Here is a 26,410-nt window from a genome sequence, read left to right as displayed (position 1 = left end):
GGAGGGGGGCCCTCCTGGTGGAGGAGGCGACAAGAGCAAAGGTTAGGGGACAGCCCTGTGGTCTATGCAGCTGCCAAGAATTTCCGAACACTTCGGCATAGAGCAGCAGCTTTCTACCATGCTCTGATTCAAGGAAGGAAGGGAGGAGCGGTCGCTGGGCAGCAGACGCGGCACACCACTCACCCGGGCCTCCTGCATGGCTGCCTTCAGGTCGTAGTCGATCCGGGAGCCGAGGTGGGCATTGAAGCCCGCCAGCGCAAATAGGGTGGGGGTCGTGGCAGAGGCGCCAAACGGGTCAACGTGCCAGGAGAACTGTGGCCGGATCCCAAATGTTTCATAGAGAAACCCGTGTCCTTCTGCAAAGACAGCAACACCCAGCTGGTGCCTGGAGGGTGGGCCTGTGCCTCCCGGCCCCATCCTCACCCCAGGGGACCCTGCCCATCCAGTGGGTTGCAGTGCCAGCTACTGGGCCAGGCAGGGTCATGCAGAACTGCAGAGGTGAGGGTGTTAATTATTAACTTTTAATCGCGGTGAAGTACATATGACATACAATTTACCACCTTAATAATTTGTACGTGTATAGTTGAGTAGTGTTACTACATTCACACTGTTATACAACCACCACCACCATCCCTTTCCAGAACGTTCTCCTCTTCCCAAGTTGAAGCTCTTGGCCTCATTAAACACTAACTCCCCATGCCCCTCCCCCAGCCCCTAGCACCCGCATTCTACTCCCTGACTGCATGAATTTGATGCCTGTAGATATCAGCGGAATCACACAGCATCAGTCCTTCTGTGACTGGCGTATTTCACTCTGCGTGATGTCCTTAAGGTTCCTGCATGTTACAGCACGTGCAGGGGTGAGGATTTTTGTGTGAACTTGGATAAAGCACTGATTTTGATGATGCTATGGAGGTCTTGGACATCACCAACAATAAAAGGTTAAAGGTGAACTTCAAACCTAAGTGTGCGGTGGTTCAAAAGACGTCCAAGGCCAGCAATGTGGCTCACGTCTGTCATCCTGGCACTTTGGGAGGCTGAGGTGGGAGGATCGCTTGAGCCCAGGAGTTTGAGACCAGCCTGGGCAATATAGTGAGACCCCATCTCTATACATGCACACAAAATTTAAAAAATTAGCCAGGCGTGGTGGTGGCACATGCCTGTAGTCCCAGGTACTTGGGAGGTGGAGGTGGGAGGATCACTTGAGCTCAGGAGGTTGAGGCTGCAGTGAGCCATGATCCTGCCACTGCACTTCAGCCTGGGTGACAGAGTGAGACTCTGTCTCAAAAAAAAAAAAACAACAAAAAAACACAAGAAAAGATGTCCATAAATTATTGCTGCGTCTTCAACAGGTGAGGCTTAGGGCCTAGAGGGTGGCCAGATTCAGTGACTCACTTCTAACAAACACAGTGAAGCAGAAGTACCTGTGTACCCTTGAGGAGAGAAGGTGAAGGGCACACAGCTTCTACTGTGGCTGCTCTTGCCTGCTCTCCTGGGTCGCTGCTCTGGGGGCCAGCTGCTGTGCCGTGACCAGTCACATGGCGAGGAACTGAGGCTTCCTCTCACAGCCGAGGGAGCCAGCCTGGAGTAGACCCTCCAGCCCCAGTCCAGCCTTCAGATGACACTGCCCCACCTGACTCCCAGATGGCAACTTTTCAAGAGGTCCTGAGCCAGAACCCCCTGGCTAAGTCACTCCTGAGCTCTTCACCCACAGGAGCTGTAGATATGAAATGTTTGTTCTCAGAAGTTTGGGGGCAATTTGCTACACGGAAATAGATCATGAATACAAAGGACTCCATGCCAGCATCACCCAACCATTCATTTATTCATTTATTACTTAAGAGTCACCATAGTGAACCAGATATTGGGTTCAGTGCTGCAGGGAAAAAGAAAACCCCAGACTTGTATAAGGCATTGATTAACATTCCCCAAGTCCTTGCCCCAAATATAATCTTTCTAACACCTTGAGAGATGGGTGTTATAATCTGCACTTTAAGATTGGTGAACAGTGCCTCAGAGAACTCTCGTAACTGATCTAGAGTCAAACTGCCTTTCACTGATGAACTTGCAGTCCTGGGGACCCTGGCTGAGCCTCAGATGAGGCCTGGGATGCTGGGACCGAGCAGCAGTCAGACCTATGAGCAAGGCCAAGCAAGACAGGGCAGGGGATGACTGTGGGAGGTGAGGAGTGGGGCTGGCATCAGGTGCACAGCAGAGGTGAGAGGGGATCGGGGGAGCGTGGACTAGGAGTGTGGGTGGAGGCTGTGCATATGTAAGCAGAGAGGATGGAGAAGGAGCAGCCAGAGGGTGGGGGGAGCACAGGGGGAGTGCCAGCTGCAGGATGAAGGAGGGAGTGGGCAACAGCACCGCACTGAGAGGAGCCAGGAGCTCTGGAGGGTACGGCCTCGCACCAGACAGGGCAGCCGGTGGGGGCAGGCTGAAGGCTGCCAAGTCAGCACCCCTTTTTCACTCGCAGAACCTTCCCTCTGTTCAGGGTGCACCATGCCCAGCCTCAAGGGACGAATCACAGTTGATCTAAGCCAAATGTGGCACGCTTACTCCCTCCTGTCAGATATTGGTTCTCTCTGTCTGGCAGCTGGAGGGGCATTGTTAAGTAATGAACTGGGAGGCCATCAGGCTGAGCCGGCTCCAGGCCTCGAGTTCCTCCGTCAGCAAACCCAAATCTAACTTGGTGGAAACAGGAAAAGAGAACTTAAGCTTGACCCATCGGAAACTGCCAACCAACCTCTAACTAGGGACTGTTCACTGTAGGCAAATGTTTTCTTTGTCTTGCTTTCAGGAGCACCTTATAGACGTTTCCCTCTCATATTCCCTTAGTGGAGCCACGAACTGCTCACAGTCTAGTACTTCCTGATTCAGGAATCACTGTTTGTTCAAATAAATGCTAACATTTTAGTGTGTCTAAGTTTATCCAACAGAATAGACTATGGGTATAGAAAGCCCCCTCTCTTCCTTTTACTGCCTTGAATGTGGTGTCTGGTAACATGATGGCTGGAGCTATGGCAGCCATATCGTGACCACAAGGGTAAGGACATGAGAATCACAGATATCAAGGTACTGCAGAACCAGTCCCAAACTATCCCCATCTTGTTAAGTAAATGTTCTTAAGACTCAAGTCGCTTTGTTACAGGTAGTTAGACAAGCATGAGTGGGGCAGGGGAGGGCTCTTCCCCCACCCACTAGGAATGTTGGGTGATGGTTTGGCAATTTCACATTGCCTCTCTAAAAGTGAGAAATTGGCAGCCGGCACTAGGGAGAGGGCATTTCCTGATGGTCCACACCTGTTGCACTAACATGTTAATTGAATGCAGGTGCCAGGGAGACGTGACTTCCCGAGCAGGTGCATTAAGAGACAAAATGGCGGAGTTTGACCTTCCAGGGGCACTCCACTGGAAAAGGGAAGAAAGCGTCAGATGGGCATGCATGCAACTTCCTAAACACACTGCGTGTGCTCACCTCCCAAGGGTAAGGAGGGCACTGTGAGTGCGGGTAGCCCAGCCTAAGGGAAGAATCATGGGAAAGGGGACCAGCCTATAAAGTCCTAGGATCAAGGATCAATACAGCACTTGACCTTCACGTGCCCACTTGGGACTCTTTCAAGCATATTTTCCTTTCTTTCTCATTTTAAAGCCTTTTTAAAGAAACTTCCACTTCTGCTCTGAAACATGCCTCAATCTCTTTTTCTGCCTTATGCCCCTCAGTCGAATTCTTTCTTCCGAGGAGGCAAGAACTGGGGTTGCTGCAGACCCGTACGGATTAGCTGCTGGTAACTTGGATACCTTCCACCACTAACAGCTTTACTTAGGTTTTCTGGCCGTCCAGCAGAAAGCATTCCTGAGACTTCAGGGTGATTCATGACCAAAACTGTTAATTGGCGTCCGATATACATTCTGTCCTTCTTCCTTTTAGTAACAGAACCACACACTCCTTCTTGGTTTTAGCAGGGCAAATGGACTCCCAGCCAGAGACTACATTCCCCAGCCTCCTTTGCAACTGGTAGAGGTCACATGACACCACTCTGGCCAATGGACTGGGAGCAAAATAGACTCTATTCCCCAGCAGTCCCTGCAGTTGAGGGAGGCCATATGATTACGTTCTGGCCAATGGAAATCTGAGGAGTGATGTGGGCAGGTTCTAGGTCGCCTTTTACAAGGAAGCTGCCTGCCCTGGCTCCACCATTCCCTATCCCCTAGCTGCTGGAAGGACAACTGAGTGGGGTGAGCCAGTCTAGACTGCAACTCAGGCAGGCAACACTGTGGGGGATGGCTGAACATCAAGATGGAAGCAACGTGGATCCCTGCGTCACTCCATGGAGCAGAGCCACCCAATCACCAGAGTGGCCTGCACTGCAGACTTCCACAGGACAGAAACACACCTTCCTTCTTGTTGGAGTCACTTGGTCTGTGTTCAAGCTGCTGAACCAGTATCCTCACCAGTATAATGACCAGGCCACAAGCAAGCTCACTAGCACATGCAGGGCAGAGGCCAGGATGCAGGGGCTGAGGGTGAAGTAGTGGGAGGTGGTGGGGGGTGAGGGGGTGGTGGGAATAAATGCCATTACAGCCTGAGCTGGAGGGTCTTGCTTTACGATGTTGAGGTCAGGAGTTCAAGACCAGCCTGGGCAACACAGTGGACCCCATGTTAAAAAAAATTTGTTTTTGAAGAGAGACAATTTAAGTGTGTTTTTAATACTGCTGGGGGCCGGGCTTGGTGGCTCAGGTCTGTAATCCCAGCATTTTGGGAGGCCAAGGTGGGCGGATCACTTGAGGTCAGGAGTTCAAGACCAGCCTGGCCAACATGGTGAGATCCCTGTCTTTATTAAAAATATGAAAATTAGCTGGGCATGGTGGTGCACGCCTGTACTCCCAGCTCCTCCGGATGCTGAGGCATAAGAATTGCTTGAACCTGCGAGGTAGAGATTGCAGTGAGCCGAGATTGCGCCACTGCACTCCAGCCTGAGTGACAGAGTGAGGCTCTGTCTAACAACAACAACAACAGCAGCAACGGCAACAACAAAAACTAAATACTGCTGGAAGGAGTCAGAGAGACAAGAGAAGGTGGAAGAGAGTCTGTGACACAGGAGAGGGATCGCGGATTGAGTGGGAAGGGAGTGGGGTTGGGGGACAGGGCTGAGAGCTTGGGTTTGAATGGCCAGGACAGCAGTGGTCATCCAGGATGGCCCAAGGTGTCTCCTTGACTCTCACCTGGACCCTTTGCCTCTCAGCACCTCTGAGGCGGGAGCTGGGCTCTCTCCCCTCAGGATAGGGGTGAGGGGTTCTTTCCCTCTGGCACCTGCCACTCTGCTGGGCCTCCGCTAAACATCCCAGCTGGGAAGGTGTCCCCTCAGGGAGGGGCATGAAAGCTCTTACCCCCGGGGGCCGCTGCCCACACCCAGCCTTTCCCTGTCACTGCAGTGCTAGGAACAAATGCTTTTCCCCTCACTAGAAATGTCACATCTAAAATTAAGGTGGTGTTGGCGTGACTGCCGGGAGCAGGAGTTGGGGAGGTAAAGGCTGGAAAGGTGAGCTTACGGGCAGGCCCAGCGCCCCAGGCCCTGGCGGGCAGCCAGGAGTGGGTCTTGGTTGAGGAGATGCTTTGGCACCCCAGATACCCGAAGAAGAAGGTCAGAGGTCTAGAGGCTGCACCAGCCTGCTCCTGTCTTCCTTTGCTGTCCAGGGCCTGCCTCGAGGCAGGGGCTCCACCAAGGTGAGATGGAGGATAAAGGGCCCGGAAGCAGTGAGGGGTGATCCAGCCCCTCTTACCCCAACATATCTGAGAAAACCAGCCCAATGTGGACATAATTCACAGCCAGAATGCCTGGGACATCTGAGATGGGTGGTCGGAAAAGACCACCCAGAGAGTCTGATACACACACTCTTCCCCCGCCCTAGGGACTACAAGTTAAGGAAAGAGCCCAGGCCAGGCACACATGGGCTTGAGCGCCAGTTCTGTTACCTACTGCATATATATAAATCCCGCATCTCTCAGTACCTCAGTTTCCTCATCTGTCAAATGGGGCTGTGAACAGTACCACTTGCTGCCAGGCTGTTCTGAGGCAACTAAGAGATAGCAGATGGGAAAGGGCTTGGCTCAGCCACCAGTGAGAGGGGCTCAGCCACAAGTAACCTTCCTGACTCGGCCGGGCTAGGGTCGGATCTGGGTCCCATCACTTAGCTGGTGGTGGGCACATTTTGATAGCATTTGAGCCTCAAACTTCTCTACAAATAAGCATTTGTAAGATTACCCATCTACCAGATTGCCCTGAGGACTGAAAAAAAATACATGTACATCTTGTACCTAGAACAAGGTGGTTATCATGAAAGAAACCCACATGTCTGTACCCTGAGGGCCCCATGAGCTTGGACAGGTTTGGAAATGGAGCCTCACAACAGCTGCTCTCTCTTGTGTCTCTGGAGGCTCTTTCTGTCCCAGAGCGACACAGCCTCAGCTTCCCTGAGGCTTCCAGTTGCCAGGTCAGACCTGCAGGGTCAGCACTGGGGTATCAGCACTTAGGCACGGTGGGCTGAGGCCAGAGGCGAGGTACCCCAGTGGTGGGTACCCTCAGGGCAGGGCAGTTCAGCGCCCACCCCTTGCCCAGCCTTGCCCAGTGAGCAGTGGTCTGGGCCAGACCCTATGCTGGGTGCTGAGATGAGTCAGATGGGGGTCCCTGCCAGGGGCATCTTGAGGTTCAGCGGTTAAGTGGGGAGGTGACACAGAACTGCAGAGACTCAGAGATTTCCTGTGGGAGGGGCTTCTCAGCTGCATCTTGAGGAGGAGAGTGGAGAATGAGGGGGAGCACTGCGTGAAATGGCACAGGTGAGAAACGGCCCCAGAGCCTCCTCGCTGGCACGGGGCAGGGGGCAGGTGGGGGACATGCCTACAGTGTCACACATTCCCTGGCAGTGGGCTTGTGAATGGGTGTGGGGGAAGTCTGTTGGGATAGATCCCTTGCCCACACTTCACATGGGGGAGTAAAAGAGCAGGGGCTCTGGAGTCAGGGAGCCACAGCAGGCGGCTGAGGGCAAGGTGCTCACTCTGAGCCTCGCTGTCCTCCCCTGTTACCTCTGGGCCTGTGGGGATGCAGGGGGACAAGCAGGGGCTGAGCTCCTGGCCACAGGAGGAGCTCTGTCTGTAGGGCTGTGTCCATCACGCCTCCTTCTCACGGAAGGGCAAGTCTAGGGTTTGAGCAAAGTCCAGACGTAAGGCAGTAAGAAACTGAGACAGGGGAACACTCCAGATTACAGACGAGAAAAGGGAGAGTGCCAAAAACATCCTTTGACAACAATGCACTCTGCCTGGATGTTTTACAAATGGGGAAATCAGGGCCCATGCTGTAGTGGAGTGACTGTGGACTTGGAGCTTCAGTCCCTAGGCCTGGACTCAAGTCCTGGCCATCTACCCTGGAGAGAGTCACTGCATTTCTTTGGATCTCAGTTTCTACATCTGCAAAATGAAACTGGGCATCACCATGCCTCACCATCAGCCCGCCATTAGGATTGGCTGGGGTGTCACTGTGAAAGGCATTTGGTAAACGGTGAGTAGAGTGCTCCACGGCACTGTGGGTGCTGGTGCTGAGGACAGTGGACACGATGGTGAGGGAGATGGTCGTGGTGGTGGTGGTGATGATTGTGGAGGGGATGGTAGTAATGGATGTGGTGATGGTGGTGGCGACAGTGATGGGTGGTGATCATGGTGATAGTGTTTAGGGGGTGGTGGTGATGGTAGTGGTAGTAATGGTCATTGTAGTGGTGAAGATGATGATGGTAGTGGTGATGGTGGTGATGGTAGTGGTAGTAATCGTAGTGGTAGTGGTGGTCATAGCAGTGGTGAAGGGTGGTGGTGATGGTAGTTATGATGGTGGTGGTGATGGTAGTTATGATGGTGGTGGTGATGGTAGTGGTAGTGATGGTCATTGTGGTGGTGAAGGGTGGTGGTGATGGTGGTGAAGGGTGGTGGTGGTGGTGGTGATGGTGATGGTGGTGGTGATGGTGATGGTGGTGGTGGTGGTGGTGGTGGTGATGGTGATGGTGGTGGTGATGGTGGTGATGGTGGTGGTGATGGTGATGGTGGTGGTGATGGTGGTGGTGGTGATGGTGGTGAAGGGTGGTGGTGGTGATGGTGGTGGTGGTGATGGTGGTGGTGGTGGTGATGGTGGTGGTGATGGTGAAGGGTGGTGGTGGTGATGGTGATGGTGGTGGTGATGGTGATGGTGGTGGTGGTGGTGGTGGTGATGGTGGTGGTGGTGGTGGTGGTGATGGTGGTGGTGGTGATGGTGATGGTGGTGGTAGTGGTGATGGTAGTGGTAGTGATGGTCATCGTGGTGGTGGTGGTGGTGGTGGTGATGGTAGTAGTCATGGTCATTATGGTGCTGAAGGTGGTAATTGTGATGGAAGGCAGCAAACACTTACTTAGCATTTACTAGGGAACCCACATCCTACTAAAGTGCTTTATTTGAATTATCCCATTTAATACTCACAATAACCCTTTGAGGTAGGTATTACCATCAAACTCATTTTATCTATGATGAAACTGAAGTTACATTCCTTTCCAGGGTCACAGAGGAGGGAATTGGCAGAGCCAGTATATATTGAGACCATCTGACTCCAGCATCCATGCTCTTAACCCCTACATTCAACTTCCTTGGTGAGGCATGAATATGGCACTAGCAAATCACTGCTTTCACTGGTTAAGGTCCCCCACCCCACTAAGAGGGGCAGACAGAGCTCAGAACCTGGGGGTTCTGATACCACGTCCCAGCCCCACTGGAGGTCCTGAGGGACCCTGGGTGCAGGGTAGGGTGGCCAAACCTGTGAGCTGCAGGATCTGGTCATCAAGGTGCGTCACAGCCTCGTCATGCATGACCTGGCCTCCGATGACAAATTCCAGGCGTCCTTCCTCCAGGAGCTGGCGGACCTTGACATGGGCAGGCAGAGAGAAAAAAGCCAGTTACGGCTCCTGAGCATGGCTGGGTCTGTGGGGAACACACCTACAGCGCCACACACGCCCTGCATAAAACTCCTCACCCTTGCTTACTCTATAAAAGCAGGGCACTGTCTGTCCTGGTCCACACTGTGTTCCCACCACCTAGAAATCATGCAGCCCTCAGGTGGTATTTGAGATATATATTTGTATATATAAGATTTTCTTAAATCTTATTTTATTAACTAATTCTAAACTTTAGAAAAGTTTCAGGAATAGAACAAAGAGCTCCCATATCCTTTCCCAAGGTTCACTCATCACTACCATTTTTAACCTATTTGCTTAACATCCCTGTCTCTACACACATAACACCTTTGTTCCACCTTTGTTGCCCTAGACGCTACACACCTCAGTATGTGTACACACAGCTGTTTATAGGCTGTGCCTTTGGTTTGTTTCTTAAGGTGCACTATATGTAGATCATTCACTCAACAAATGTTAAGTGAGCACCTACTACACAACCAGCATTGTTCAGGCACTGGGGGTTCAGCAGTGAATGAAGCAGGCAACAATTCCTGCCTCCAGGGAGCCCTGCCACAAGTTTCCTGTCCAGGTCTTCACTGGGCCATGCAGGCCATGTTTCTCTTTGAGGGCTAGGAGACAGACCACTGGGTTTGGTGGGGTCCACCTGAAGAAGCATGGGACGCTCACAGGATATCCTGGAAAGGCCTGCCTCGAGTCAGGCATGCCTGGCTCAGAATCCCACCTGCCGCTTACAAGCTGTGTGACTGCAGGCCAGTGGCGTGCCCTCTCTGAACCTGGAATGTCTCTTTAACTTGAGGTAACAACCCCACTATCTGGCAGCATCAACTGGCCATTGGATGTCCGGCTCCTTCCCATGACTCTGGCGGGGACTGGTGGACGCCCTGCTCTCCCTTCTCCGCTTCACTCCCTTGAGCAAGTCACTTGGCGTCCCTGAACTTTATGTTCAGCAACTGTTCTGAAGGCAGGTGGATACCGGGGAGGAAACTAAGAACCCCCGAGTATCGTCCTGGGTGCTCACGCCAGGGCTTCATTCTTGGCATGACTTTTCTGCAATGGGGCGGTCACCCCCGTTTAATAGAAGTGGAATCTGTGGCTCGCAGGGGCTAGTCGTGTCCCCTGGTGCGGGAGCAGGATGGGACCCAGGCTGCCTCACTGTGCAGCGGGGACTCTGACTCTCCATGCTGTATGAAGCAACCTGCTGCCTACCCTCGAACCACAGGGACTATCGCACCCTCATCAAGGGTCACCAGACCCTGGGCCTGGGGGCCAGGCAGATAACACAAATGAGAGAAGAGGGTGAGGGCTTGGGGACACCTGGGATGCCTGGTGTCAGGGGGCACTGCTGACTTAGTGCCAGCTGGCACGGAAGTGCACAGCTGGGTTGCCAGAGCTGGCAGTTTTTCAAGAATAGACAGAAATTCAGGATTAAATTGAAAGCAATCTCTCCCAGGCATGGAACTCACCATCAACCTTGATCTAAACAAGGCTGTGAATAGCCCGGTGGGGTTTTGGCCCTGTGGTTTATGCCAGCCTGGCCCTGGCCCTGGCTAGAACTGCCCCATTGAGTTTTCCACCTGGGTCTTTGCCAGGACACTGGGCCAACTGTGTCACCTGGTGACCTCATTACCTGGTATTTCTGCTGGTCCGAGGCGACGCCATCCCACCACAGCCGGAAAAACTCCTGCTCCACAGCGATGAACCGGCGCTGCTGGCCGCGGGCCAGCTCTTCCACCACTGAGGTGTAGACATTGGCGGCGTACGCCCGCATGCTTTCCTGGGGAGGGGACAGCATCATGCCAGCCCCGGTCCAACAAGACCAAGTGTCCCTGGGGCCCCTGCCATTCGCCGGGTGCATCTGCATGGGGTTGGGGGCTCTGCCCTTCCTTCCCTGCTGCTCACCCCCCACACAGCTATTAGGCACTCGCTCCATACCAGGCTCTCCCCACTGGATGGGATCGTGCTCTCCTGGGGGAGAGGGACGGGGAAACAGACACCCTACATGGGCAGAGACACGTGCCCTCCCAGCCCAGGGGTCAGGGACAGCTTCTCAGAGGGGTGAGCAAGCTGGGCCTTGAGTGTGCAATTTGGGGGGCTGGGCCCTGAGTGTGCCATTGAGGGGCAGCACAGGAAAGTCTTAGGCCTCAGTCGGGGTGTGGTCCAGTGACCCCAAAGGGGCCTGCTGGGGCTGAAATGATGAAAGCTGGTGCTGAGAGGAAGAACTCCCCAGGCTGTCCCTGGCGTCTAGGCGTCTGCCTCCCCAAGGCTGGGAGCTCCAAGGACCACAGCTGTAGTGTGTTCCCATCCGAGTCCTGAGGGCCCTGCATATAGGGTGCCCACAGAGTGCTTACATGAATGGAAGGAGCACCGAGCAGGGAGTCAGGAGGCATGAGGGTTATTCCCGAGCGACCTTGGGCAAGGCAGCAACCCTCTCTGGGCCTCGGTTTTCTCCTCTGGAAACTGGCTGTAGTGGGCATGCTTCCCCTACCCTTTACAGATGGGGAAACTGAGGCTTAGGGACCAAAGCCCCTCGCCCAAGGTCCTGAGCAGAACCAGGAGGTGACCAAAGGTCCACCTTCACCCCTGTCCTGGGGGGCGGAGGACGCTGAGCTGGCCTCCAATATTCAGCCCCGCAGGGGACCAGCCCGGCCCCTTCCCAGCGGGCACCTGACATCCACCTGCTCTGAAGCCAGCCCCACCCTCTCCTGCTCCAGGCTTCCCTGGAAAATGGGTTACCGCTGTCAACCCCCAAGCCCCTCCCCAGCCGGGAATGCAGGGGTCCCTCCAATCTGCACCACCCTCCAGAAGGGGAAATGGGGGTTCAGAGGCAGGAAGTGACTGGCCCGAAGTTAGCGACGCAACCAGTCAATGGCAGCGTGGGGTCCTGAACCCACTGAGCCTCCTTCTGCGCCGGCATCGGGCCCCGGGACGCAAACCCACACTCAGATCCCGCGGGGAGAGGGAAGCTGCAGCCTCAGGGGCGCGCGGGGCGTGGTCGGCACCTACCTGCACAGTGTAGACCCAGCCCACGTCCATGTGGCTGTGGGGCACCACGAAAGCCCGGATGGGGCCGGCGGACTGGACCCCTGGCGGTCGCAGCAACAGGAGCGGTGCCAGCAGCGGCAGCCAGCATAGCTGCCCCATCCCTGCGGCCGGCCGGGAAGGTGCCAGGCCCACTTCCGGGTCCGCGAGGGGCGGGGCGGCCTCGCGGGCGGGGACGCGGCCCATTGGCTGCGGGCGGGGGCGGGGCCCATTGGTTGCCGGCTGGACGCCGACCCCGGGAAGCTCGGGAAGGGGGAGCTGGAGGCGCGGGGCCCGCAGCGGGGCAGGGCGCCTGCTCTTTGCGGTTTAGCTCTCCATCCCCGTCTCCAGCTTTCTGGCCTTCCCTCCCTGTCCATCCTTTCAGCCCCATCTCCCCCAAGCCTGCCAGATCTCCCCCAACCAGAGGAGACCCCTCCTCGCCCAAAGCCCACGCTCTGGTGGTTCCTCTCGGAGCATGTGCCTCTTCGCAATACCTGCATCCCGCCCTCTGGACTCGGCTCCGGGACTCTGAGGCTACCGTGCAAAATTCGGCTCAGCACTGACCCTGTGAGCTCTGCCACCAGGAACCTTCCCTGACAACCCTTTCCCTCCTCTCCCTGGCGTCGAAACCCCATCTGGGCGGCGCCATGGGGGGCTTGTTATGGGACTGTCTCCTTTTTTTTTTTGGACAGGATCTCACTCTGTCTCCCAGGCCGGAGTGCAGTGGCGCGATCAGGGCTCACTGCAGCCTTGACCTCCCGGGCCCAAGTGATCCTCCCACCTCAGCCTCCTGAGTAGCTGGGACCACAGGGGCACACTGCCACACCCAGCTAATTAAAAAAAAAAAATTTGTAGAGATGGGGGCCTCACTATGTTGCCCAGGCTGGTCCCAAACTCCTGAGCTCAAGCGATCCTCCTGCCTCCGCCTCTCAAAGTGCTGGGATTACAGGCATAAACCAGCATGCCTGGCTCAACTGTCTCCATTTCAAGGAGGAGAACTGGCTTTCAGAGACAGTAACTGACTTGTCCAAGATCACGCAGTTAGTGGAGGAGCCAAGAGAAGCTTTCTGGGTTACTGGATGGTGACCTGGGGCGACATAGGTAACCTCGCTGAGCCTCAGTGAAATGGGTCCGATAGAGGAGCTGTGAACAAAGTAAGGATGCACCCAGGCTGAGAGCGTGAGCACAGCCCCCCTTGCCTGCACTCAGGGGAGGTGCGGTCACATTGGTGCAGCCTGTTTGGGACTGTTGCCTGGAGTCAGCCCTGTCCACTACTCCCTGCCCAAGAAAGCAAGGGTCTGTGGCTTGGGGTTTACTGTCTGAGAACCACTTGGCTGTGCCCCTGCCTGGCATTTCCTAGCGGAACCAGAGCTGCAGCTCTGAGCAAAAGTGCTGGTCCTCTTGTCCATTATGTAACAAATGGAAACTGAGAACAGGTTCTCCAAGCAGGTCTCCCTCCTCCTTCTGTCCTGTCCACCCCCTAGGGACCCCTGCATCCCCATAGCCTCAGGTCAGATGCTCTGAGCCTGATGTGGACAGTACTCACTAACACATATCCCCATGACCAGCCAGGCTCACAGCTGGGCTCCACTCTCCAGCCTCTGCAACCAGGTGCGGCCACGTGGCTAAGTGCTAGTCAATGGGATGGGTGGGGGCGGGCACTGTGCTCCTCTTCCAGGCTGGCCCCTAACAACCTCCTGTGGGTGAGCCCTGCTCTCTTACTCACCCGCTGCTCCAGTGGAGGGCACTCCGAGGACCTCAGGGAGGTTAGAGCCACCAATGGAGGCTCTGAAGAACCACATGGAACCATGAGGAACCCAAAGAGCTGTGACAAGAGGGAGAAATAAGCTTTAATTGTGTTAAGCCACTGAGTTTATCAATAAGGCAGTGTCACAATCTTTGGCAGACTGTATCTGCCAAAGATGGGCTCCACAACATTACCCACCCCCCAAGCTCTTTGTAGAATTTGGTTGACGAGAAAAGCCACACTGTAAAATATCTCAGAACGTTTATTCTAAGCCAAATAGGAGTGGCCATGGCCTGTGACACAGCCTCAGGAGGTCCTGAGAACAGGTGTCCAAGGTGGTTGGGCTATAGCTTTATACATTTTATGGGGACAGAAGTTACAGGCAAAGACATGAATCAATATATGTAAAGTGTACATTGGTTTGGCCCAGAAAGGTGGGACATCTTGAAGTGGGTGGGTGGTGCTTCCAGGTCAGAGGAGGATTCAAAGATTTCCTGATTGGCAATTGGTTAAAAGAGTTAAGCTTTACCTGAAGAGTCAGAGTCGGCAGAAAGAAATGCTTGAGTTAAGACAATGGGGATGTGGAAGCTAAGGTTCTTGTTACGTAGATGAAGCCTCCAGTTAGCAGGCTTCAGAGAGAATAGATGTGCATGTCTCTGGGAACCTTAAAAGGTATCAGACTCTCTGGAAAAGAGCTAGTAAGTAAGGAGATTCTCTACAGAATGCAAGTTTCCCCCACAAGAGATGACTTTGCAAGGCCATTTCAAAATATATCAAAGAAAATTTATTTTGGGGTAAAATACTTTGATTTCCTTTAGGGCCTGCTGTCTGTTGTGTGTTGCTATACCGGAGTCATGTTAGAATCGGGTATCTGATTGCTACAAAAGTGTTCTGTCAGTCTTAGGAGGATCTCTATGTTAATGTTAATGCTGGTCAGCTGTGCCGAAACTTAAAGGGAGGAGGCTATAATGAGGCATGTGTGACCTCCCACTTCCCATCATGGCCTGAACTAGTTTTTTGGGTTTCTTTGGGGTCCCCTTGGCCAACAGGGGGTCCATTCTCTCAGCTGGGGCTTATAATTTTATTTTTGATTTACAATATGATCTTGACATTCTTCCTATTAGGAGATAGGGTCTATGTCTCCTCTCATTGAATCTTGTTTATTTATTGTTTTTTATTTTATTAATTTTTGTGTTTTTTAGAGCTAGAGTCTTGCTCTGTTGCCCAGGCCAGAGTGCAGTGGTGGACTCCTAACTTACTTCAGCCTCAAACTCCTAGGCTCAGGTGATCCCCCTGTTTCAGCCTCCTGAGTAGCTGAGACCACAGGTATGTGCCATCATGCCTGGCTAATGAAAACTTTTTTTTTTTTTTTTTTAGATGTAATATCCGGTTATGTTGCCCAGGCTGATCTTGAACTCCTGGGCTCAAGGCATCCTCCCACCACCATCTCAGAAAGTGCTGAAATTATAGGTGTATGCCACCATGCCCAACTAATTTTTCTTTTCTTTTTTGTAGACAAGATCTCTCTGTGTTGCCCAGGCTGATCTCAAACTCCTAGCCTCAAGGGATTCTCCGAAAGTGTTGGGATTACATGCATAAGCCACTGTGCCTGGCCCATGGGCGGGCTTGTGACACTCTTGTTACAAAGAGAATGTAGTGAAAGTGGTACTGTGTGACTTCCATGACATCCATGTTCACTGGAGCACTCATGCATGGAGGCCTGAGTTGCCCTGTCAGCAGTCCAACTACCCTGAGGCCACCATGCTGTGAGGAAGCCCAACCAGCCCACATGGGGCAGACCACACGGAGCAGCTCAAGATCACTATGCTGTTTCAGCTCTAGCCCCCCATATGACTACAACCACATGTGAGACCTCATGTCATTTTCTCTCCCGCCCACTGTATCACAGCTGTGTAGGGTTTCATTTGTACTTTCCTCAAGGCTCTTGCGTGAGCTCTTGCTGCAGCTAGTCTCAGGCTCGAAGGTGATACTCACAACCCCCTCCTGGATTATTCATTCAGATCCCTTTCACCCTCAACTAGACCCATGCTGGACTAGATAGCTTACCTGGTGGGTTGCCCCAGATCCTCACCAACGAGGATGAGTCCCTGGTGACCATTCCCTTCTTGAGCCATAGCTGCTGACTTGCCTGTTTGCTGACTACATCAGGTGAAAGAGTCCTCAGGGACACCCATGTGGGTGGCACACAGTCTTCTCTGCTTCCATTGTGTGACAGCAACCATACCTCCTCTGATGGTTCAGGTCAACTGCCCCTGCTCGATGGGTGACTCTTCCCCTGCCTAGTGGTGTCTTGACATGAGTAACCTGGCGTGACTGGCGTCGCTTGGTGGAAGCATTCCCCTTTGGAAACCAGAACCTCTGAACCTACAGAATCTGCCGTTGTGTGGACAGGAAGCACAAATTCTCCAAGTAGGTCACTGAGAGTGATGCTAAATTAGGCTATTCCTGCTTCCATTCTTTGGTTCTTAGGCCCAGGTATTTTACCCACTGGGGACATCGTGTATTGGTCATTGACTTGGGATGCACATACACCCTGGAGGATGGTGCCCTTGCTTCACAGGTGGCACCTCCAAGCTGGTGCTGTGGCTGAGCCTTCAACTGGCCACTCCATTCCCCCATCAGCCAGCAGCCTCTGGGTTGTACAGCACATAATAGGACCACTAGACACCAGGGGTGTGCCTGCGGTGGCACCTCTTTTGCTGTGAAGTGGAGCCCTTGGCCTGATGTGATGTTACACCCTCGCTTGAGGCTCTAATACTGGAGCAAGCTGGCCACCATGTCATGAGGACTCTCAAGCCATCTGTGGAGAGGCCCATCTACAGAGGAACAGAGGCCTCCCACCAACAGCTGGCACTGTCTTGCCAACCCGGGTGTGAGTGCCTTGGAAGCAGGCCCTCCAGCCCAGGCCCAGCCATTCCAGAGGACATCCTGACTGCAACCTCAGGGAGGCCCACGAGGCACAACACACAGCGAAGCCACCCTGGATTCTTCACCTGCAGACACCAGGATGATCATAAACGTCTATTGCTGCTTTCAGCCACATTTCTTGAAATATTTGGGTATTTTTCCCTAGTGTCTGGTTACCTGAGTCAATGAGCATCAGTCCTGTTGGGGAAGGAGTAGGGGATTCCCATAGGCCTTTGTTACGATGTTGCAGAGTCCTTCTTCCTGGAAACACGCTTTTCCTTTCAGTGGATGGGATCTGGACTTGAAAACGGGCTCAGGTCTGGACACTGGGCAAGGGATCAGGATTTCTCTTTGGGTGGCTACCCTCAACCTCCTAACCCCATCTGCCTTGATTTGTCCAGGGAGGATGGGCCAAGTCTCACCTGTGTCAGCCATCCATCTATCTTGCCTCTTTCTTTCTTTCTTTCCTTCCTTCTTTCTTTCTTTCTCTTTCTTTCTTTCTTTCTTTCTTTCCTCTCTTTCTCTCTTTCTTTCTTTCTTTCTTTCTTTCTTTCTTTCTTTCTTTCTTTCTTTCTTTCTTTCTTTCCTCTCTTTCTCTCTTTCTTCTTTCTTTTTTTTGGAGTTTTACTCTTGTTGCCCAGGCTGGAGTGCAATGGCATGATCATGGCTCACTGCGACCTCCACCTCCCGTGTTCAAGCAATTCTCCTGCCTCAGCGTCCCGAGTAGCTGGGATTACAGGAGCCAGCCACCACGGCCTGGCTAATTTTTTTTTTTTAAGTAGAGATGGGGTTTCACCATGTCGGCCAGGTTGGTCTTGAACTCCTGACCTCAGGTGATCTACCTGCCTCAGCCTTTCATAGTGCTGGGATTACAGGCATGAGCCACCACACCCGGCCAGGTGCCGTTTTCTATCAAGCATCTCCATGGCTCGCCGTGGACCTCACTGTGTTCCAGCCTTGGTGCTTGTTAAAGTGACTGCACTGACCTTGCTTCCAGTGGTTTGGTGCAGGCTCCTAGCCCCTTATTTCTGGATCCTCTTATTCCCAGCTCTCTCAGCAAACCTGGTTCTGTAATGGCACCTCCCACCACCCACCCTGGCCTATGGCGGACAGCCCCATCCCTGAGCTACCTGGTGAAGCCGGTGCTGGGTCAGTGGGACGTCCTCGGTGGTGTCTTGTGGAACGCTGTCACCCAGTGGGTTTTCTGCCTGCTCCGGTCCATGCCCACTTCTCTGTCTTTTGATCCCTTCTTCTGTCATCTGCCATCTTTCTCCAAGTTTCAAGAGCCACTTCAGCAGTGCGTTAGCACTGTCTCCTGCTGTTAAATCCGGCATGACTGGTGTGTTAGTCATCTCGGGCTGCCATAAGAAGAAACCACAGACTGAGCAGCTTAAACAGCAGACATTTATTTTCTCCTGGTTCTGGAGGCTGGAAGTCCAAGATCAAGGTACCAGCAGGATCGGTTTGTGGAGAGGGCTCGCTTCTTGGCTTGTAGATGGCTCTCTTCTCCTTGTGTCCTCATATAGCCTTTCTTCTGTGCATGTAAGGCAGGAGGAAGGGGGAGGGAAGGAAGAGGGAGGGAGGGAGAGAGAGAGAGAGAGAGAGTGAGATCTGGTGTCTTTTCCTTGTTTTCTAAGGATACCAGCCTTATCAGGTTAGGGTCTCACCCTGATGACCTCATTTCACCTTAATCACGTCCTTATAGGCCCTATCTCCAAATACAGTCACATTGGAGGTTAGAGCTTCCATCTATGAATTTTTTGGGGGAATACAACTGAGTCCATAACAACGGGAGAAGTCCCCCATTTCATGAGCTCCTCCTGCCCTTGATCCGGTCCCAAGAGCACTGTCCCACCCCCACTGCTCCGTGCTGGCTGGGTCCATAGCTCCTTTGGGGTGTAGTCTTGTCCTCCCTGGCTGGCCCAGCATGTCCCCAGGTGGGTGTGGTTGTGACTTAACCCCAGTGATGAATCTGGTGGGCGGCACAGGTTATAGGTGGATTCGGAGGGCAGGATGTTTGGTCTTCCACGTTGAAGGCTGCGGTATCATCTTTAGGCAAGGAGAGAGCCTGGTATCCTCTGAGGGAGGACTTGGGCAATTCTGCAGGCCCAGAGGGTCCAGGTAAATCTGGGGAACCACAGTTGGAGACTGTGCATTCACCCAGACATCCCATCGCGCTCTTCTTGGAGTCCCACTCCTTTGTGATCAGGTCTGGAAGCTTGGCATTGCAGACCTGACAAGGTTGGGGACCTGGCCTAGTCTGCAGCACCCCTCTTCATAACTCAGCCCTGGGCTGGTTCTTGCTTTTTTTTTTTTTTTTTTTTTGAGACAGAGTTTTTGCTCTTGTCTCCCAGCCTGGAGTGCAGTGGCGCGATCTCGGCTCACTGCAACCTCCACCTCCCGAGTTCAAGCAATCCTCCTGCCTCAGCCTCCTGAGTAGCTGGGATCACAGGCGCCTGCCACTACACCCAGCTAATTTTTGTATTTTTAGTAGAGATGGAGTTTCACCCTGTTGGCCAAGCTGGTCTTGAACTCCTAACCTCAGGTGATCTGCCTGCCTCGGTCTCCCAAAGTGCTGGAATTACAGGCGTGAACCATGACACCTGACAGGGATCACATTTCAACATGAGATTTGGAGGGGGCAAATATCCAAACTCCATCAGGAGGGTAGGGTAGGGGGTACAGTTTTAAACTGGGTACAATTTAAAGGGGTGCAGTTTTAAATAGCAAAAGCCACATTGAGAAAGTGACATCTGAGCAGGAGGTGCAGAAGAGGGCGGTGTGGATGTCTGGGGACCAACCTTACCAAACTTACTGGGCAGCAGTCACTGCAAGTGCAAAGGCCCTGAGGCAGCACCACACCTGGTAAGCTCAGGAGCCAGCAAGGAGATCCCTGTAGCTGGAATGGAGGGAACCAGGGGAAGAACAACAGGAGGGAAGGTTCTAGAGTGGGGGGCAGTGGGCAGATATGGGGCTTTGGAATTTACTCTGAAGGAGATGGGAGCCATTGCAGGATTTTGAGCAAAGAGTGAGGTGATCTGACTTATGTTGTAAGAGGATCCCTCTGACTGCTGTGTTGCTGGGTGGAGAACACACCAGCCCCGGCCGGGGCAGAAGTGGGGAGACCAAGTAGGAGGTGCGTGCAATAGTCCAGGTGAGACATGATGGTGGCTGGGACCTGGGAATAGCAGTGGGGGTGGTGACATATGGTCGGGCTTGAATGTGTTTTGCAGGAAGAGCTGATGGAAACTGCTGATGAATTTGATGTGCTGTTTGAGCCGTGGGGAGTCAGGGATGATGATGTGGTCTACGTAAAATGTGCACAGGCCCGTGTTGATACAAAGCGTTTATTTCATTTCCCCTTGGTCTCTTCTAATGGCTGGTCTGAGTTGGTTTCTTTTTCCTCCTCAACTGTTTTCTGAGCTGTACCAGCACTGAGAGAGTGTCCATCCTGGCCTTGGGGACACACCCTTTTGTGGCTGGGGTTGGGGGAGGGGATTCCTCATTGCAGTGAAGTTGGGGGAGTCTCCTGGGTTGGGGGAAGTGTCTGGGCAGCTTCTGTGACAATCTCAGATGAAAGTTCAGCTTCACTTCACGGGGGGTGGCATTTCACTGCAGGGACAGACTACAGCCTAGAAACATTTCTTTCTAAGAACAGGCTCTGGCGTGCCCAGCCCGAAGAGGCTATTTTAGGTTTTGGGTTCTGTTACTTTGGTTACTAGTAGCAAATTGTTGTCAGAAAAAAAGCTGATGCCAAATGTGTATCCCCCTGCCAACCCCCACTCTGAAGAGATGTTCTGCAAAATGCTTCTCATTTGAATCAAAGCTCTGTCATGAAAAACGCAGGGTCCAGAGGGGCCTATACAGCAACGTGGACTCTTTCAGATCATGCTAGTGTTCTCTGGCATTGATGCTCCTCGAAACGGCCATCGCTACCCTTGCGAAGTGTAGTGTGTGCCCTCGCCCTTCTTCACCAGACTTGTCCCAGGTGACTCACAAGGAGCAACAGCCTGACCTCTGCAGGTGTGAGAGTTTGCGATAGGGGCCCACCAGCGCCATCTCCCATTTAGTCTGGACCCTGTGACATCAGCACTCTTCGTCCTCCTGAGCAAGTGGGACAGTTCTGGGGGACTTCCTCTTGCTTTAATGGGCGAACTGCTTGGGACTACGTCCAGTGCCAAATGGTCTTCCCGATCAGCAGCATGGACCCTGGCATACTCCTACCCCCAAACCTTCTATGGCTACCCAGTGTCTCTCAGGAAGCCTCATCCTCAGCCTGCATTGCAAACAATTCAGGGTTTAGCCCCAACTTGCTTTTTTGGCCGTACCTCCCACATGCTTGTACCACATTCCTTCCAGCAACTGCAAACAGGCCCCATGGCTCCCCATCCTCACCCCCTTTCCTCCTCTGTGTGTCTCTTCTGCCTAGAATGAGCTCGCTTCCTTTGGCCACCACCCTTGCACGACTGGATCCTTCAAGTCCCTTCCTACCTCAAGCCCTTTGCACGTGCTGACCCTCCTGCCTGGAAGCACTGCCTCCACTCTGTGCAGTGGACTGCTATTCCTCCTTTGTGTCTCTTTGGAAGGCCAAAGAGAGCGTCTGTGAACCTCCCCTCTCTATAGCATTGATGGCTGTATAGAATTCAATAGTAACGTGTGCATTTGGTTAACATCTTCCTCACCCACTACACCATACGCTCCATGAGACTTTGTTTTGTTCACTACCAGATTTGGCACCTGGGAGAAAGGAGGGGCTGTCTACCTTCTGTTGAAAGAACAAATGAATGTATTATTACCTGCATGCCTGTCTCCCTTGCACACTCAAGGAAATGGGCCATGCCCTGGTGTGTGCAGAAAGCTCAGCTGAGGGGCTCATCCCACCTCCACAGCTCACCTGCAGTGTGAGCAAGTCACTTAACCCTGGGGCAGGGACGATGCATCGCATGGCTCCTGGCAGCCTGACCCAGAGCCTCCAGGTTCTAACCTTTAAAATGGGGATATTTATGCCTATTCATAGAATTGTTGTAAATATGAAACTAGGCCATGCCAAGTGACTGCCCGGGACCTGACCCAGGTCCACCCCACCTCAGGCTGTAAGGCTACCCGTGGGACATGTATTTATCAGGAAACCCCGCCATGCCCTGATGCTGTGCCAGGCGGACGGCTGGGAACTGAGAGAACAGGGGCTGATGCTGCTGCAGGATGACCTCGTGTTCGAAGACAGGCACTGCCCGGGGGAGAGGCTGCTTTGGGGCTTTTGGGGCTCCTGGGAGGACCCTGGAGGCCTTCCTGGAGGTGGAGGTGACGAAGTTGGACTTTCAAGGCCAAGAAGGAAGAGGGAGGGGTTCAGAGGCTTAGAAGGCAGATCCCTCCTGCTAGGTGAGGTGTAGAGGGGCTAGGGTGCAGCTCACGGGCCTAGAACTGGGCTAAGGTGGGGTGGGGTGGCCTGATCTTTGGCCTGGGGCCTGCAGCACTCTTTCCTTCCCTCTGCTCTCCTTCTTCTGCTCCCTGGAGAGCCTCTCCTTAGCCATCTCTGCTCCTCTCCCTTCCTGGGAGGGGAGGGGAGGAGAGGGGGGAGTGGGGGGATTAACGTGTGTCCCTGTGGCTGTCTGCTTCCACTTTGTGCACATTGGCATCACGGGGTTCTGTGCTCAGTTAGGGTGAGGCAGCTGGGACTCCAAGAGGGCCAGCGGCCCCTCGTGCCTTAGGATCACCGTGGGAGCACGCTCTCTCCTCCCTCCTTGGATGGGCTTCTCTAGCCCTGGCCCTTCCCGCGGGACGTCCAGCCTCCTCCTCTCGGCGTGGCTGATTGCTCTTCCTCCTTCGTCTGTTGCACGTGGAAGGTCGGAGGGCGTGGCTGTGAAGCTCCCGTTCCTCCTCATGGCATTGATTGCTGTCCCCTTCGCACCCGGTGGGGGGGGGCGGGGGTGGGCAGCGACCCCGGCTCCCAGCAGGGCGGGTCTGGGGAAGGGCAGGACGCAAAGGGGCTCAAACCAGAATCGCAATCTGGAGCTGAGCCCCGCCTTGGCCGCTTACTCCGCCTGAGTCCCTTTCCCTCTCCGTGCCTCAGTTTCTCCTCAGTAAAATGGGCATCGCCATCAGGCAGGCGGCCCTCGCGCGGTGACGGCTGGCAGAGGCGGCTGCCGCGGGACCGGTGGGTGGGGCAGAAAGGGACGCTTCGGTCCGTGGCGACAGCCCCAGCGCCCGCACCCACACCCCGCCCCGCGCCCGCACCCCGCGCCTCTTACCCGGTGCCCGGCCCCGCGCCCCGCGATCCGCGCCCTGCGATCCGCGCCTCGCGATCCTCGCCCCGCGCCCACCCTCGGCGCCCGCAGCCGCACCCCGCGCCCCGCACCCGCGCTCCGGGCGGAGCCTTCTGGGCGCGCCTCCCCGCCCGCCCGCCCGCCCGCGCAGGGAGCCGAGCCCGGAGGAGGCGGAGGAGGAGCGGCCGCCGCGCCCGGCCCCCCGCAGCCGCCCGGAGGACGCCCGTCGCGGTCGCAGCCTGCGGAGCCGCCCATGGCCCAGCAGCCGGGTTAGCCTCGCCGCGCGCCCCCGCCCCCCGCCCCCCGCCCAGGGCCCGCGCTCACGCGCCCTTGCTGTTTTGCCAGCTGACCGCGCCCCCGCCGCGCCCGCCGCGCCCGCAGCCGACCAGGGCTCCTGGTGCCTGTGCCAGCTCAATGGGGCCGCCGACCTCGAAGTTTCCGAAGGTAAGCGCGGGCTGCAGGGCGCCCGGCCCCGCCGCTCCGGAGCCGCCCCGCGCCCACCCCGCCTCACCCCCAGCCCCGCAGGACCTCACCCTGCCCGGGGACGCGGCCCTCGGGTGCGGGACTCCCGCGACTGGAGGAGAGGGCGCGTCTTCGCGGGCCAGAAGCGGGACTCAGAGAGCCCGGGCACCGACCCCAGGGCGGTCCTGGGGCAGGGCTGGCTCTGCTAGGGTCCGAAGTGCCGGGGTCCCTCCGGAGCCCGTGCTCTCGGGGTCTTGAGGGAACCCGACAGAACCGGCTTGGAACCCTGCCTCCAGCGCTTGCTCGCCGGGCGAGCCGGGGCAGATCGCTCCACCGGTGTCAGCCACAGCGTCTCGGCCGAGAACCGGCGCGCTCGAGGCCCCCATCGCTGCCCGGCTGAAGGTGCGGGCGCGGGGTCCGGCTCGGAGTCCGGGGTAAGACCCAATGCGGCGGAGTTCAGTCCCGGCCGCGGGTACCATCCAGCAGCGTCTACGCGCTCCTCCCGCTGCCCGCGCCGGTGGGTGCTGAGTCAGGCCCGGCTGCTGCTCTGGTTTGGAGAAGGCTTTTTTTTTTTTTTTTTTTTGCTGGCAGGGACAGTCCATGACAGTGGCGCGCCCAGAGCCCGAAGAGCGTTGGTGGGATGGACAGCTGCTCTCGCACCCTGGGAAGTGACCCGGGTTGGCTTTTATGCGGAGGGTCCCAGGGACAGGGACCACAAACTCTGTGGCCCGAGACGCTGCCCCGCCTGGATTGAATCCTAGCTTCACCCTGACCGGCCGGGTGGCCTTCAGCAAGTGGCTTACTCTCTCAGGGCCTCAGTTTCTCTTCTGTGAAATGGGGATGACGTTGCTCAGCGGGCAAGGTTGTGGCAGAGATAAAAGAAGAGGCCTATGGGGGGTACTGGTGAGGGCCCAGGAATCTGTTTTTGCTTTCTTCCCTCCTCCCTTCAGGGGCCCAGTGAGGTGGGTGATGGAAGGTACAGAGGGCTGGTGGACCCGGGCAGGGTGCTGGCCTCTGTCACTTTATATAACAAACACACTGTTCCAAGAGCTTTCAAATATCCACCCCCCCAACTCCGTTGAATCCTCCCCACATTATGCCCATTATAGGATAAGGAAACTGAGGTGCAGAGAAGTTAAGTAACTTGCCCGAGGCCACACAGCTGCCAGTGGCAGAGCTCCAGAGGCTGTGCTTCTCCAGGGCGAGTCCTCCTTGGCATGTGCTCACACTGTCACGGGAAGACATCACAGGGACACTGTCAGCAAAATGGAGGGGACGGGCTGTGGCAGGGAGTGGGGCCCGTTGCCCACAGGTGAGCTCCTCTGTCAGCTGTCAGTGCCCCACAATCTGCTGCAGCTGCCTCTTCAGTCTCATTGTCCCCCGCATTCTGACCACGCCCTGGTCGCCTGCTCATGCTCAGCTCCCTCCAGGCCCCTGAATGTGTCTGTTTCCTACCTCCCCGCTGTGGAGCGAGGGTTTCCGCCCACCTGGGATGCCTTCTCTGTCCCAGGTGTCCTCACCCCTGGGAATACCCTCACCTCTTGAGGGCAGGGACTATATCCGGTCATGTCTGCAGGACACTGACTGTGCTCAGCAAATCGCAGCTTCTCAGTGTGGAATTGTTGACTGTCGATTAGTGAGTGCGTGAGTGAGTGAATGCCACATGGCCTTTCTCTGCTTTTCAGAAAAGGGGTAGGCAGGCTCGATGTAGAACCTTCTCCAGCTCTCTTAGGACTCCCTAGAGCCTGCTTGCAGCTGGCAATGGGTCACGGAAGATCTTTGGGCTGGGAGTCAGTCCCTGGGTTCTAAACGTCAGTGTGTGTATCTGTCCATGTATGTATCTGTGGGTGTGTCTGTGTATCTGTGTGTGTATCCAAGTGTGTCTGTATATGTCTATGTAGCTCTATGTCTGTATAGGTGTGTCTGTGTGTGTGTTTGTGTCTCTCTCCGCGTGTGTAGCCATTAAGCTCTTTTTGGAATAAAAAAATTGCAAAATGAATGCATGATCACCAGCATCTTGGAAAAACATGAAACAATATGGAAATAGTTGGAGTAAAAGGTGCAAGTCCTCCCCTCCCCCTCCCCCCACCTCCTTCCGACCCAGGACCAGCTACATAATTTGTGGGGCTCAGTGCAAAATGAAAATGCAGGGCCCTGTGTTCAAAAAGTAGGGGAAAGTGTGGTTAAAAGTACTCACTTTCTCCTGCACTCTCTCTCCGCCTGTCATGGTGGTTTTATTTCCTGTGTAACATCATGTTCCTTTGGGCATGGGGATGCTTGCAGGGTGAGTGCAGACTCTTGCAAGACGCCTGTCTTCTGGCCAGGGACAGGGAAGTTGAGTGTCGAGTCAGGCATTTCCCCTTCCCACAGGTCCACAGGTCGATGCCCCAATCCATGGCAGACAGGTACCCCACAGGGCATTGCAGCCTTGGGGTTGAGACAGTTGGTACCTGATGTTCCTGCTGAACTGCCCACCGAACACACAGTGGCACTGCCAGCCCAGGGAAGGGCGATCACCGCCATGATCCACCCCAGGATGCACTGGGGTGCATACACTCCTAGACCCAGGCCCTTGCCAGGGGAGGAGGGCAGCAGTGACACTGAGACAAGGCACAAAGAGGAGGAAGGGTGGGGTCCAGGGTGCCAGAGGCCAGGGGAGCAGGCAGCTGAGAACCCAGGTTGGGGAGGTGGCAGGAGGCAGGAGCACACGCTCCATGCTCACAGCACAGGCTCTGCTGTTCCATCAGACATCGCTTAGGAAACACACATTCAAAGATCCAGCTGTCAGGAATTTTATGACTCCGCAGAGCCTTAAACCCCAAGCACGAGCCCCTTCCAAGCATGAGGCCTGTGTGGCTGCCTGGGCCACACACTTGTGAAGCGGGTGCAGCTCCAACCCCATGGCTGTGGATAGGCACAGAGCTCCAGTAACAGCAGCCAACACTGAGAGGTGCTTTGTAGGATCCAGGGATGCTTCCGGTGCTTCCTAGGTATGAGCTGCTTTCCT

The 26,410-nt window shown here is 54.9% G+C and overlaps 2 protein-coding genes and 1 long non-coding RNA gene across 6 annotated transcripts in view; 1 reads left to right on the top strand and 2 right to left on the bottom strand.

Annotated features, from left to right (window-relative positions):
- MAN2B2 (mannosidase alpha class 2B member 2) overlaps nucleotides 1-12,422 on the bottom strand; it is a 47,585-nt gene extending 35,163 nt beyond the window's left edge. Inside the window, exons 1-4 of one of the 3 annotated variants that reach the window (XR_008625056.2) lie at nucleotides 11,989-12,422; nucleotides 10,613-10,759; nucleotides 8,829-8,934; nucleotides 184-356 (exon numbers count right to left, since the gene is read on the bottom strand). Coding sequence is in view for 2 of the 3 variants with exons in the window: in XM_055111175.2 (XP_054967150.1) it covers nucleotides 184-356; nucleotides 8,829-8,934; nucleotides 10,613-10,759; nucleotides 11,989-12,210 (648 nt within the window). In the remaining variant the exon portion in view is untranslated. The remainder of the gene's footprint in view (nucleotides 1-183; nucleotides 357-8,828; nucleotides 8,935-10,612; nucleotides 10,760-11,988) is intronic. The other 2 variants (XM_055111175.2, XM_003816465.5) reach the window with 2 other exon arrangements.
- A 1,570-nt stretch (nucleotides 12,423-13,992) lies between these two features.
- LOC129397563 (uncharacterized) lies at nucleotides 13,993-24,537 on the bottom strand. The gene is made up of 2 exons (XR_008625057.2): nucleotides 23,475-24,537; nucleotides 13,993-18,212 (listed from the first exon to the last, which is right to left on the bottom strand). It is a non-coding gene; the product is annotated as an uncharacterized LOC129397563 (long non-coding RNA).
- The window catches only part of PPP2R2C (protein phosphatase 2 regulatory subunit Bgamma), a 243,092-nt gene continuing 239,783 nt past the window's right edge, over nucleotides 23,102-26,410 (top strand). Inside the window, exons 1-2 of one of the 2 annotated variants that reach the window (XM_034951907.4) lie at nucleotides 23,102-23,210; nucleotides 23,287-23,385. In XM_034951907.4, the coding sequence (XP_034807798.1) occupies nucleotides 23,195-23,210; nucleotides 23,287-23,385 (115 nt within the window). In that variant the 5' untranslated portion in view covers nucleotides 23,102-23,194. Of the gene's footprint in view, nucleotides 23,211-23,274; nucleotides 23,386-26,410 lie in introns of those variants that run through there. The other variant, XM_034951908.4, reaches the window with a different exon arrangement.

Source organism: Pan paniscus, chromosome 3 (genome assembly GCF_029289425.2).
Source record: "Pan paniscus chromosome 3, NHGRI_mPanPan1-v2.0_pri, whole genome shotgun sequence".
Lineage (NCBI taxonomy): Eukaryota > Metazoa > Chordata > Mammalia > Primates > Hominidae > Pan > Pan paniscus.
The sequence above is the reverse complement of the archived record's forward strand: the minus strand, read 5'-3'. Positions and strand labels throughout refer to the sequence as shown.